The sequence below is a fragment of the Elephantulus edwardii genome, unplaced genomic scaffold (genome assembly GCF_000299155.1).
Source record: "Elephantulus edwardii isolate Elephantulus edwardi_28Jun2011 unplaced genomic scaffold, EleEdw1.0 scaffold00054, whole genome shotgun sequence".
Taxonomy (NCBI): Eukaryota; Metazoa; Chordata; class Mammalia; order Macroscelidea; family Macroscelididae; genus Elephantulus; species Elephantulus edwardii.
In genome coordinates this window covers 17,501,106-17,513,820 of record NW_006399804.1, presented here as the reverse complement: position 1 = coordinate 17,513,820, position 12,715 = coordinate 17,501,106, and the positions used below count along the sequence as shown (strand labels likewise).

Sequence of the window (12,715 nt, the reverse complement as noted above, 5' to 3'; positions counted from 1 at the left end):
TACACAGTTTCCTCCTGCCTGCCACTCTCCCAACACAGTGTCACAGGATCTTAGAGCTAGAAGGAAGACTTGGGCCCACTGATTCCTGTCACTGGCAGAGCCCTGCCTTATATCATGCACACAGGTTCTGCTTGGAGGGGTGGTCAAATCTTCGGGGCCATTTGTATGAAAAAAAGAAACATGTATAGTACACAGTCCCTGTGTATATTCCAGCCCTTATGCTGGAAAGCACATCTTTTTTGGATGAATCCACCTCACAGAAACATGCAACTGGCTCTAGAAACAAATAATGTGGGTTCTGAAGCAGAAGATAACACAGTAGGAGAGGATCCCAGTGAAAGCACTGAGTGGAGGCAGAATAAGGAAGTCATATTTAGCGAAAGGAACAGATGAGGTGGAAATAACTCACTTGGGTGCGTAAGGGTCAAAAATAACATCAAAGTCCTCGTCCAGCTCCACGGGACTTCTTGGTGAAGTGCAGTCCATGCTGCGGTAAAATTTGGCAAAGGTTTCGTCGTCATCCAACTTCATCACCTCTTTGACAGATTTCCCGGTAACAGTGAGGACGGTTTCTTGCATCCCACCAGCTATCAACAAACAAGCGTATACACAACATATGATGTGTATGACTGTAGCAATGCCTTACAGTATTTTCAAATTGTGCCCTACCTAAGCTCCGGGTGTGGAGGGAATATGCTGAGGACACACACAGGGTGTTGTGGAGGTGTTACTGGGCCTGACTTGACTTCTCACGTAAGGTCCTCCCACCTCAATAAAGCCTCCACAGCAAAATGGTAGGAGACTGGGAGGTCTGTATACAAGCCTGTGAAGCATCCACTGCTTGACATGTTCCTCTCCTTACTGGAGCTGGGAGAGGCTCATATCATTCTAGCACAAAGGTTGGTAAGCTTTTTCTGCAAAGAGCCAGGTGGTATATATTTCAGGCTTCCAGGGGAGCCATATGGGTTCTTGTAACTCCTCACAACTCTGTTGTGGTAATGTACAAGTAGCTATTGACAATATGTTAACAAATGGATGTGTTCAAATAAAACTTTATTTACAAAATAGGTGGAGAGTTGGATTTGGCTGATGTCTGGCTTAGATCTCTGTCACATGTATATAATAACTTTTCCTGACCATTTGCCTTACTGGCCTAGTTGCTTTACCTACTCTATTATGCTTTTATAATTCAAGTCCGAAGTTGGGTTCTTTATGTTGTTGAGTATCATTGAGTGGGGACCAACGCATAGCTGACCCTGCAATGAGTTTTGAGAGGCTGGAAATCACAGGGAGGAGATTGCCCATATTTCTCCTGCAGAGCAGTTGGTGGATTTGAACTCATATGCCTTTCAGTTGGCAGAACAGTTTCTTACCACTAAGCTATTAGAGTGCCCTATCATTTAGAAGGAGTTGTTTATTCTCAAATTATTACAGCTCTCTGCCAACAGTAGGAGATCCCAGCTCCTACTATTTGACAAGTGTTAAGTACTAGACATACTATTTAGATGATAAGGAGCTACTTCTCCACATTATTCCTTCATTCTGTGTAATTACAGATATTTGTGCTGAACTCTGCACTTCAACATTTATCAACATTTTCTTTTAATAATAATTTGTGACTGTAAGAAACAATATCAGCTTTTACCTTACTGGAAGATGATATTGTATTGATGAAATTGTATAAATTTAAAGATCATTGAATCCCAAATCATGTTGACTTCGGATGTGTACAGTGACCTGCTTTCAGGCTTAAAAGCACCATTACCTGGTTTCTAATTCTGACTGCGTTATATACCAAAGGTTCTACATTTGTGAACAAATGAGTGACTAAGGGTCTCCAGTTTAGTACATTATCAACTGCACAAAGCTTGGTGAGCCAGTCAGGCTTGATTACTAACTTCCTATGTGCTCTCACAACATAGGGACTGCTTTAGAAAGATGGATCAGTGAAGCTATCAAACAAAGCAGCCAATTCAGCTGAGACAAAAACACAACCAGTATTGGGCCTTAGAGATCTCACTGGGTGAGCAGGTGTTGGCCTAAGTTCCTTGGACAAGGGTTGAAGACATGCATCAGTCAGCTGTGAGCCGAGGAACCAATGCCGGCTCCTGGCCTTTGCTTTGTACCTTTGCTGTTGAGCCTGCGGAGAAAGGTTTCCAGCCTGTCCAGCTTCAGGTCAGATTCTAATTGCATGTCTGGTCTTGCTTCGATATCTGAGCAAAATAAGAAACCACCAATGAGAGAACGCCACTAAGTATTCCTTGGCCCACAGGCCCATTGGTGTAGGAGGTCTCAGGATGACTTACCTTCCTGTGGTTTGGAGACTGGGGTGGTACCTCTTGTCTTACTGCAAATGGGAGAAGCTACTGGAGTTATGGCAGTTGGTGATGCCAACCCTGCAGAGCAAACAAAGGAGCTATTTAGCATCTCAGTCCCATCTCTGGGAATTCTCAGAACTCAGATGCAGTGCAATATCTAGCGTAGATTTTACAATTTCTAGAATCTTCACACAGACACATTTAACAGAAACCATGAATATGTGAGACACTTGTAAATATAAATGAGCTTTTATTGTTTCTGAGGACTAGTGCAGTAGTTAACATTCCAAAATGAACAATGAAGACATATTGTAAAATGAGTCTACTGACATGTCAACTGAATAGACAAATGTATAAGCAATCTGGATACACTAGAACTAATATAGTTGTGAGTGCTGAAGGCCCTTTGTGTGTGGGGTGGGCAGGGTAGCGTAAGAGAAAGCACATTTGTAGCATCTCCCAGAGGCAGTAAAGAATGGGCTGTGTCATGTTAGTTACCCAGCAAATGTTGCCTACACTCCTCCACACAGAAGTGATGGAGGGACAACGTGCTGTGGGTACCTCCTTCCGTGGGGCTGAGCAACAGTGCCAGGAATGGCAACCTTTAGACAAAAGGAACATAAGAACCTAGATTTAAACAGGTCTGTGATTGTTGGAGGTTGTTTCACAACAACTGCTGTGACTGAGAACTGGCTGTATGTTTCCATAATCATTTAAGGTCCTTTGGCAGCGTGAACAGTTTATGCTCAGCTACGAGCTGAAAGGTTGGTGGTTTAAATCTATTTGAGGGTGCAGTGGAGGATAGACTTGGCAGTCTGTATCCATGAAGATTCTAGCCAAGAGAAAGCTAGGAAGAGTCTATTATAGAACACATGGGGTCGGAAATGACTCAAATCCAGTGACCTTGGTTTTATGAAGAAGCTGGAGTGTGGGTGGGCAGTCTTTAAAGCACAATTTGGTAAGGATTATGTGAAAAGAGCTGTTCTAGCACAGAAAGGGAATCCAGGGGGAATAAGAAAATGAGTATTCTTTTCCTTAACCTAAGTAAAAGAGACTATCAAAAGGAGTGAATAGTACATTTAAAAAGACCAAAATGAGATGCTAACAGTTTTTGCCTTCATTTGTAAACAAATGTGTAATCTACGTTGCTGGAAGGTGCTGCTGGGGCATCTACGGCTCACTGTAACCTTAAGAACAACAGAGTGAAACCTTATCCTCTTTTGTGCCATCTTCACAATCCCCTAAATGTTCCACCCCATTGGTACAGTCACTGTTGTTGGGGGTCTTGTCCCTCAAAGAACAACATGAGGAAAATAAATCACTGCGATCTACAAAGAAAAATAACTGAATGAACTCTGCCCCTCCATCCCATAATCAGAGACACATGTATGATAGCACTTAAGTTTGAAGGAAAAATACGGAAATAGGGGTTGATCTGTAAATTTTAAGTAATATTTAAGAAGTACTTTTCAGTATGTGTAGGTATTTGCTTGATGACAGCAATAAAATAAAACAAAAAATCATTTCAATTACAAGCCTGCAAAGAGTTTATTGCCAGGAGAACATAAATTGTCTGGAAGAATAATAAAGATAAGTAAAATTTGGTGCCCAAGGTTTATCACACACTGGAGCAGTAAATCATTGTCTAGTGAAAGGGTTCTTAGGAGGCATCCGCACAGCTCATTAGCACAGAGGTCATTAACTCGCAGCCAACAGTGCTGACTCAAGAGGCCGACTTCTAAAGCCTCCAGCTGAATCCACCTCTACAGTTTGAGCTGTGGACATAGCTGCAGCCACACCACCCTCTGCTGCCTATTCAGGTAACAGCACCAAGAAGGAGAGAATGAGTTTCTGGCTCATTTGAGGCTATTTAGAGGGGCATACAGATTTAAATTCACAGATTTAAATTTAAATTAACTTTATAATGTTAATACAAAACAAGAAACAGTAAACCTTCTTCCTAAAAAAATTTTTTTTAAAGGAGTTCTACATCAATAACTTTTCAATCTGTGTGCAGAACAGATCATCCGAGACGCTGGGCTGTACGAAGAGGAATGTGGCATCAGGCTTGGTGGAAGAATTGTCAACAACCTGTGTTATGCAGATGACACAACCCTGCTTGCTGAAACTGAGGAGGACCTGAAGCATTTGCTGCAGAAGGTCAAGGACTGCAGTCTTCAATATGGATTGAAGCTCAATATCAAGTAAACAAAGATTCTCACCACTGGGCCAATTGGCAGCATCAGTTTACTTGGCTCCACAGTTAACACTCTTGGTAACAGCAGCCAGGAAATCAGGAGACAAAATGCATTGAGAAAGTCAGCTGTGAGGGACCTCTCAAAAGTACTTAAGTGCAACGACATCAGGCTGGAGACTAAGGTACGTCTCATCCAGGCTATAGTCTTTGCAATTACGTGCTATGCATTGGAGAGTTGGACAGTGAATAGGGAGGATAGACAGAGAATTGATGCCTTTGAATTGTGGTGCTGGAGAAGAGTGTTGAATATATCATGGACTGCTAGCAGAACAAACAGGTTTGTCCTGGAGACGGTGAAGCCAGAATGTTCCCTGGAGTCAAGGATTCTGAAGCTTCATCTGACATACTTTGGGCATGCCGCAAGGAGGGACTGGTCCTTGAAGAGGGACATCATGTTTGGGAAAGTGGAGGGACGGCGCAGGAGAGGAAGACCCTCGATGAGATGGATCAATTCTGTGAGTGGAGTGGGAGTGGAGTGGGAATGAATGTGTTTGAGACAGCGAGGTTGGCACAGGATAGAACTGTGTTTAGGGCTCTTGTACATATAGGGTCGCTATGAGTTGCAAACGACTCGATGGCACGTAACAACAACACAACATCAATAACTAGGAATTCAATAACTGAGAATAACCTGAGAACAATTTCATATATTCTTATCCAAAGGGAGGGAGCTCTGTAGAATCTGTACAGAGTTGCCCCGCTAACCAAAGACCACTTTTCTCTGGAAGTTCAAATCCACCAGCAGCTCCTTGTGAGAAATATGGGCAATTGGCCTTGGGAATCCCATGGAGGGTCTGCTATGAGTCAATTGTGACTCAACAGCAATGCATGAATATTCAAAGGCTTCATTTTAAATATTCTAGGAAAATGCCCAAATATCACAAAGCTCTTGTGGAAGAGTAAAGAATTCTTAAGTGAAATTTGTTGCTGTTGTTGTTGTTAGTTGCCATCATATTGACTACAACACAGGGACCCTATGATCAACAGATCTACACCTTGCCCTATTCTATCCTATCCTCACCATTTCCGATATACTTGAGTCCACTGTTACAGTCACTATCAACATGTAAAGTCAAATAGAGGAGGTTCAAAAGAGGAAGAAAAATGTAACACGCTTGGGGGGTGGGAGGAAGAGAGAGCCCCATGGGATGACAGAGTGAACCGCAGGATGCAATGTCTGGGAGCTGCCTATGTGTGGTGATTCAGTTGTAGCCTCATGAGATGCACAGCCTCCAAGGCTTACTCTATTCTGAAGGGGGCTTATTCTATTCTGCAGTAAGTGCACCTTGGAAGCCCTATCTCTGCAAATTAGAATGCTTGTGGTTCAAGGTAAACACATAAGCCAATATCAGACAAAAAGGGGATCGTTTCTTCAACTGATTGTAAGCTAGTGTGCAAGAACATTCTTTCCTGAACATGCCATGTGTTGTTAGGTACTTTTGAGCTGGCTCCAGACTCACGGGTGATCCCATGCACAATACGACAAAGTCTTGCCCAGTCCTGCACCAATATCACAATCAGTTGAGTGTGGACTCCTATGATCCAAAGGGTTTGAAATGACTGCTTAAAAAAAAAAAAAAGTAGCTTGCCAGACCTTTCTTTCTTGTCTGTCTTAATCTGAAAGCTTCTGAAACCTGTTCAGTATCATAATATTATGCAAATCTCCATTGACAAATAGGTGCATGGGGGGGGGGTAAATGGAACCCAGGCCTCTCACACAGAAAGAAAGCATTCTGCCCTGAACTGGCATGCTATGTTGTTCTTAAGTGCTGCTGAGTTGAGTATGACTCATAGTGACCCTTTGAACAGCCATTCTGACCCTTACCGTATCCTGTGCTATCCTCATCACATTTAAAACACTAGAGCCCACTGATGAAGTCAAAGGGTCAATCCATCTCATTGGGCCTCTTTCTCTCCTTCACTGACCCTCCATCCTTCCAAGCATAATATCCTTTTCCAAGGAATAGCCTCACCTAGCTACATGTCCAAAGTATGAAAAATGATGCTTGCTCATCCTTGCCTCCAAGCAACATTCTGGCCTCCATTCTTTCCAGGACACATCTGTTTGGGTTTTTCTTTTTCTTTTTTTTTTTGCAGCCCATGGGATATTCATTACTCTTCTCCAGCACCACAACTCAAAGGCATCAAGTCTTCTTCTGTCATCCTTAGTCATTGTCCAGTTCTCTTATGCACAGCAAGGGATTGAGAAGACCATGGCATGAATCAGGCACACCTTAGTCTTCAAATTGACATTATTGCTATTCCATATTTTGGAAAGGTCCTTAACTGCACACTTGCCAAATGTAATACATCTGATTTCCTGACTGCTGGTACCAATAAAATCATTGACAACTTCAATCTTATTTCTATCTACTGGAATGTTGACTCTTGGGCCTGTGGTGAGGGTTTCTGTCTTCTTGGTGTTGACATGTAATCCACTGAAGGCTCTAGTCTTTGATCTTCTGCAACAGATGTTTCATATCCTCTTCATTTTCCGCAAGCAAAATTGTGTCATTAGCAATAATGGAGGTTGTTGATGAGTTTTCCTTCAACCGCGATGCCACACTCCTCTTCATAGAGTCTAGCTTCGTGAATGATCTGCTCAGCATACAGACTGAATAGGTACGGAAAAAGGACACAACCCTGTGCTCTAAGTTTACCCCATGAGGGATATAGCAACTACTCTCACTTCATTCTCCAAATCTTCATAAAATCCATTCACCCCAGCCCTGGCCAGATGATAGACTCCTCTAACTTCCTGTTTCAGACATTTAAAGGGAACACTAGTGGCCTGGTGGGTAAGGAGTTGTGCTGCCAACACAAAGGCGGACAGTTGGAATCTACCAGATGGCTCTGAGGGAGAAATCTGGAAAGTCTCCTCCTGTGTAATTTAAAGCCTCTGAAAACTTGCTAGAGGGTCAACCACCAGTTGGTTTTTGGCAGTAACGAGTGAGTGTGAGTGGGAAATGTAAAGTGGCTGTTCTACTTCTGATATCACTGCGGACAGACACAACAGTATTTTGGAGTATGCGCTCACTTATAAATTGTTTATTTGTTTTAGGTAGGAAAGGAAAACAGAAATCAAAGTACGACAAAGTCATGAGGAGATAACTGTTCGAGGAACTGGGTGACTTGCAATCTTAATCTGACTGCAAATTAGAGGACTAAATTGTTAATCTGTGTTCTCCTGAACCTATCCTGTTTTTTTAAATGGAGATGAGATTCCGTGTTAAAGCAATTTGACATGAATACTCAGTTCTTGGACAGAAGAAGAAAGCAGTCAAATGCTAGCTTATTCACTGAGTGGACACAGGCTTCTGCTACTTTTTTTGACAAAACCAAGATTAGGTGAGAATATTTGTTGTTGTTGTTATGTGACATCAAGTCGCCTGGGACTCACAGACTCATGTGACTCTAGCACAACAGCCCTAACCCCTGCTCTATCCTGTGCCAGTCTCACTGTCTCTAACACACTTACCCCCAGAGGAGTTAGAAAGTCTTCCTCCACTAAGATTTAACTTTACAAAAATTTAGGGGCTGTCCCTTTTCTTCTCTTGTGCATATGTTTTATTATACATCTGACAATAAAATAGTCATGATTTCTAAGTGAAAGGATCACTTTCAAAGGTTTTGAAAGAAAGGAAAGACAAGCCTACACAGTTAAAACGTAAATTAGGGCGAAGTAATGTAATCATTTCATCATCAATTTAGAAATTTGGCTTTTGAAATAGCAGCTTAGAAAATTAATTATTTGTGCATACAAATCAGAAAAAAAAATAAACACACTTGCTGTTGAGTCAGTGTGGGCTCAAGGAGCCCCACTGAGTGTTAGACTAGAACTCTGTTCCACCAGTGGCTTATGTTTTAGGTGTAGACAGCCAGGACGTCCTTCCAATGCACATCTGGATAAACACAAACCTCCACCCTTTCAGTTGGTAGCCAAGCTTCTGTTGGCCCTGATGAAGCCACTCTATAGGTGACAATAACACAAAACTCACTTCCACAGAGTCTGAATCAGTTCATACTTTACCTTCCAGCCAATTTTCTGGGGCTAGAAATGGCACAAGAGGGCATTATTCACCCTTGTCCTGAAGAGCTGTTAGTGGACCAGAACGAACAGAGATGCACAGTCTCTGGGTTAGAGTGCAAGTCCCTGTGGCCCACCGCCACCACAGCGCCCTTCTAGGCAACAAAAGGACCTCAGACTTTACATACTTCCTATATGATAGAAAATAAAAGCCATTTCTATCCCCATGGGATTGCAAATCTCCCAGACTTTACTAACCATGTAAAGTGCCTGTCTTATAAACATTTAGATAAAAGTTTCAAATTAGTAAATCCCAAGAATTCAGCCACAGAAAATAACTGTCTACAAAGAAATCCCTCATCTCTGGAACTGGATGCATCTTTTAGACAGTTATTTAAAGTGTCTGGAAACCAGGCTTTGTCAGAAATCTTACATGATGCCAAGAGAGCTGAGTATTATTATAAAGAGGCGAGGAGACCCAAAGCTACTTTACACAGAAAAGCTCACTTGAGAGACCTTGTTGCCAAATCACAAGAATATGGAAATCATTTACTAGTAACTCTGAGAAGAAACTGGGATTTGCTAGCAGATTTACAACTGATTTAGAAATCTGTGCTCAATTTCCAAATGGGTACATTTTGAAACAGGCATCAAAGAAATTCTTCTCAGATTGAAAATGGCATTATTTATAAAGAAAGGGTTTCTAGTAGGGGTAGCTCATGAAACTGTGGTAAGATTAAACTAAAGATAGTTATGACTTTTATATATTAAAAACCAAAAGGACAAGAAGTTGCTTCTGTGGTTTGGCACTTCACACAAAGTATATTTGCCAAACCAAGAGCCAATATCATTCTCAATGGAGAAAGGCTAAAAACATTTTCCTTGCGAATAGGGACCAGACAAGGAAGTCCATTAGTCACTACTTCTATTCAATATTGTAGTAGAAGTGCTTGCTAGGGAAATATGACAAGAGAAGGAAATAAAATGCATCCAGATCAGCAAAGAAATGGTTAAAATGTCACTATGTATGTGGATGATATGATAGTGTACATAGAAAATCCCAAAGAATCAACAAAAAAACTACTAGAGCTAGCAGGGCAATTTAATAGAGTGGAAGGATAGAAGATCAGTATCCAATTATTAGTGGGATTCCTGTACAGTAACAAAGAGAACACAGAGAAGGAAACAAAGAAAGCAATATCATTTACAATAGCCAACCACAAATTGAGATAATTGGGAGTAAACCTATCTAGAGATACAAAAGACCTATACAAAGAAAACTACAAAATATTTCTGCAAGACACAATAAAAGACCTAAAGAAATGGAAAATGTGCCTTTTCATGGATAGAAAGACCCAATATTGTGAAAATGATAATCCTACCAAAAGCAATCTACATATTCAATGCAATCCCAATACAAATACCAAATTTAGTTTTCGAAGAGATTGAAAAGCAAATTGTCAAGTTTATTTGGAGAGGAAAGAGATCCTGAATAAGCAAAACATTTCTAAGAAACAAAAATGAAGTGGGAGGTAAAGCACTCCCTGACCTAAAAACCTACTACACAGTGGTAGTAACCAAAACAGCCTGGTACTGGTACAATGACAGGCACACAGAGCAGTGGAAGAGAAGTGAGAACCCAGAAATATACTCAGCTATCTATGGTCAACTGATATTTGACAAGGAAATAAAGCCCATCAACCTCTTCAAATGATAACCTCTACAACAAATGGTGCTGGCAAAACTAGACTGCTACCCGCAGAAAGCTGAAACAGGATCCAAATCTCACACCATACACAAAAATCACCTCAAGGTGGATAAGAGACTTCAGAGTAAAGCCCAAAACCATAAAGTTTATAAGAGAAAAACTGGGATCAAGCTTAGAAGCTCTAGTCTATGGTATAAAGAGACTACCAAATATAGCCAGAAATGTACAATCTGAAGAAGATAAAATTGATGAATGGGGCATTCTAAAGATTAAATCCCTGTGTACATCAGAAACTTTTCCCAACAAAGTGAGAAGAAAGTCTACTGACTGGGAACAAATATTTGGCAATACCATCTCAGACAAGAATCTCTTAACAAAAGTTTCTAGAATACTCCTGGACCTCCACAAGAAAAAGTCTAACTCAATAACAAAATGGGCAAAACACATGGAAAGAGTTTTCAAAGAGGAAAATATCAAATGGCCAACAGATATATGAAGAAATGCTGCAAATCACTGGCAGATGCAAATCAAAACCACAATGAGATACCATCTCACTCCAGTAGCAGTGGCAAAGTTTTAAAGGATAGCAAGTAATACATGCTGGAGAGGATTTGATGAAATAGGACCTCTTTTACATTGTTGGTGGGATTGTACAATGGTACCTCCACTCTGGAAGGCAGTTTGGCGCTTCCTCAAAAAGCTGAACATAGAAATTCCATATAACTCAGCTATTCCACTGCTTGGAATATATCCCAAGAAAATGAGAACTGAAGCTCAAATAGAAACTTGTACACCAATATTCACAGCTGCATTATTCACCATCACAAGAACATGAAAACAGCCTAGATGTCTAACCACAAATAAATGGATTGAGAAGTTGTGGTACATTCACACATGGAATACTATTTAGCATGCAGAAGCAATCATTTTGTAAATTACTATCTAACTTGGGAGGGACTGGAGAGCATTATGCTAAGTGAACTAACTCAGCCCCACAAGGACAAATACTGTATAATACCATTATTGTAGGATCCAAGGCGGGTTGGAGGGTGGAAATAAAGGGGTAAGAATAGGGCGTAGGATGTTAATCATAGGGTTGCACAATCTGATGGGTGGATGGGATGAAGGAAATGGGAAGGATCTTTTGTGAAAAAACAATGTATACAAACTTTGTAAATAAATCAGAGTAAAATAAAAAAATTAAAAATCCAAAAAAAATATAATGCATCGGAATGATTATGTGAAACACAATGTGAATGAAGAATAATGTGAAACACAATGATTATGAACTTCGTAAGCAAACCAATATATAATAGATTTTTTAAAAAAGAGAAAAACCCCACAGCTATACCTGCATGCACACTCAGACACGCGCACATGTACGTGCCCGTCCAAGCCCACACTGACCTTTTTTCACCATCCTCCCAGCCACAGTGAATTGTGTGGAATCATTGGCAGCTCCTTTGCCTTTTGTCTTCCAGGCTTCTTCTCGGACTGTGATGAGTTGCTTCCTTTCCTCAATTGTCATTTGACTTTCTCGACTTTCTGTGACTCGCTGTTCACAAAATGCACACAGAGGGAAACAGGGAGAGAAACGATAGATATGTGATTTTCAGCTAGTAGCATTCCATGAGCAAAGAGGAGCAATGTATTTTTCCAAAACACCCATTAGCGTTCTATCTAAAACGGTCTCTGAAGTGGGTGTGACTTCTATTCTTTCCGGCTGGAGCTAGAGACTACCACTAAAAGTACTGAAATGATAGGTGAACACTTTGGTTTTCTTCCCTTGTTTCTTTAGAACACACAAATGGAGAGACTGTCTGCATGTCATGAAGTTCACCGCCTCCGAAGACTCAGTTCATCTACTGATGAAGCTGAGTTGATGAGATTTTACCCATGTATACTCACACGTATCATGACCAAGTGAGAGGATTTTTCCTGTGTGAATTGATAGGGAACAAGCTAGTTCTTCAGTAGGAAAAGGTGGTTAGGAATCAAGTGGGTAACAGGAAGGTTTTCTAGAACTCAGAATGCTTATTTCTGGGAACAGCAAAGTTATGTGGGTTTGCCAGCCTTGGAAGTAAAATTAAACCATGATACAGCCATGCTAAGGCCATCCATCTGTATAAAGCATATATTTACACAGTACATATTTAAGAGATAAAAGATTAGATAATTTTATCTATTATCTATCTATCACGTGCTTTGTATTACACACACACATTGTTGTCATGTACTACTGAGTCAAAACCGACTCATAGCTGAGCCCCCCAGTGGCTGTTCAGAAGCAGTTAATTGCACGGGAGGAGATTACCCATTCCTCCTGCAGAGCAGCTAGTGGATTTGAACCACATGCCTTTGAGTTGTCAGAACATTTCCTTACCACTAGGACATATGCATATCTA

At 41.0% G+C, this 12,715-nt stretch overlaps 1 protein-coding gene across 1 annotated transcript in view; it reads right to left on the bottom strand.

Annotated features, from left to right (window-relative positions):
• The window catches only part of SVIL (supervillin), a 131,772-nt gene that overhangs the window by 35,896 nt on the left and 83,161 nt on the right, over nucleotides 1-12,715 (bottom strand). The window contains exons 16-19 of the mRNA XM_006887117.1: nucleotides 11,718-11,865; nucleotides 2,307-2,396; nucleotides 2,127-2,213; nucleotides 410-587 (exon numbers count right to left, since the gene is read on the bottom strand). Of these exons, the coding sequence (XP_006887179.1) occupies nucleotides 410-587; nucleotides 2,127-2,213; nucleotides 2,307-2,396; nucleotides 11,718-11,865 (503 nt within the window). The remainder of the gene's footprint in view (nucleotides 1-409; nucleotides 588-2,126; nucleotides 2,214-2,306; nucleotides 2,397-11,717; nucleotides 11,866-12,715) is intronic.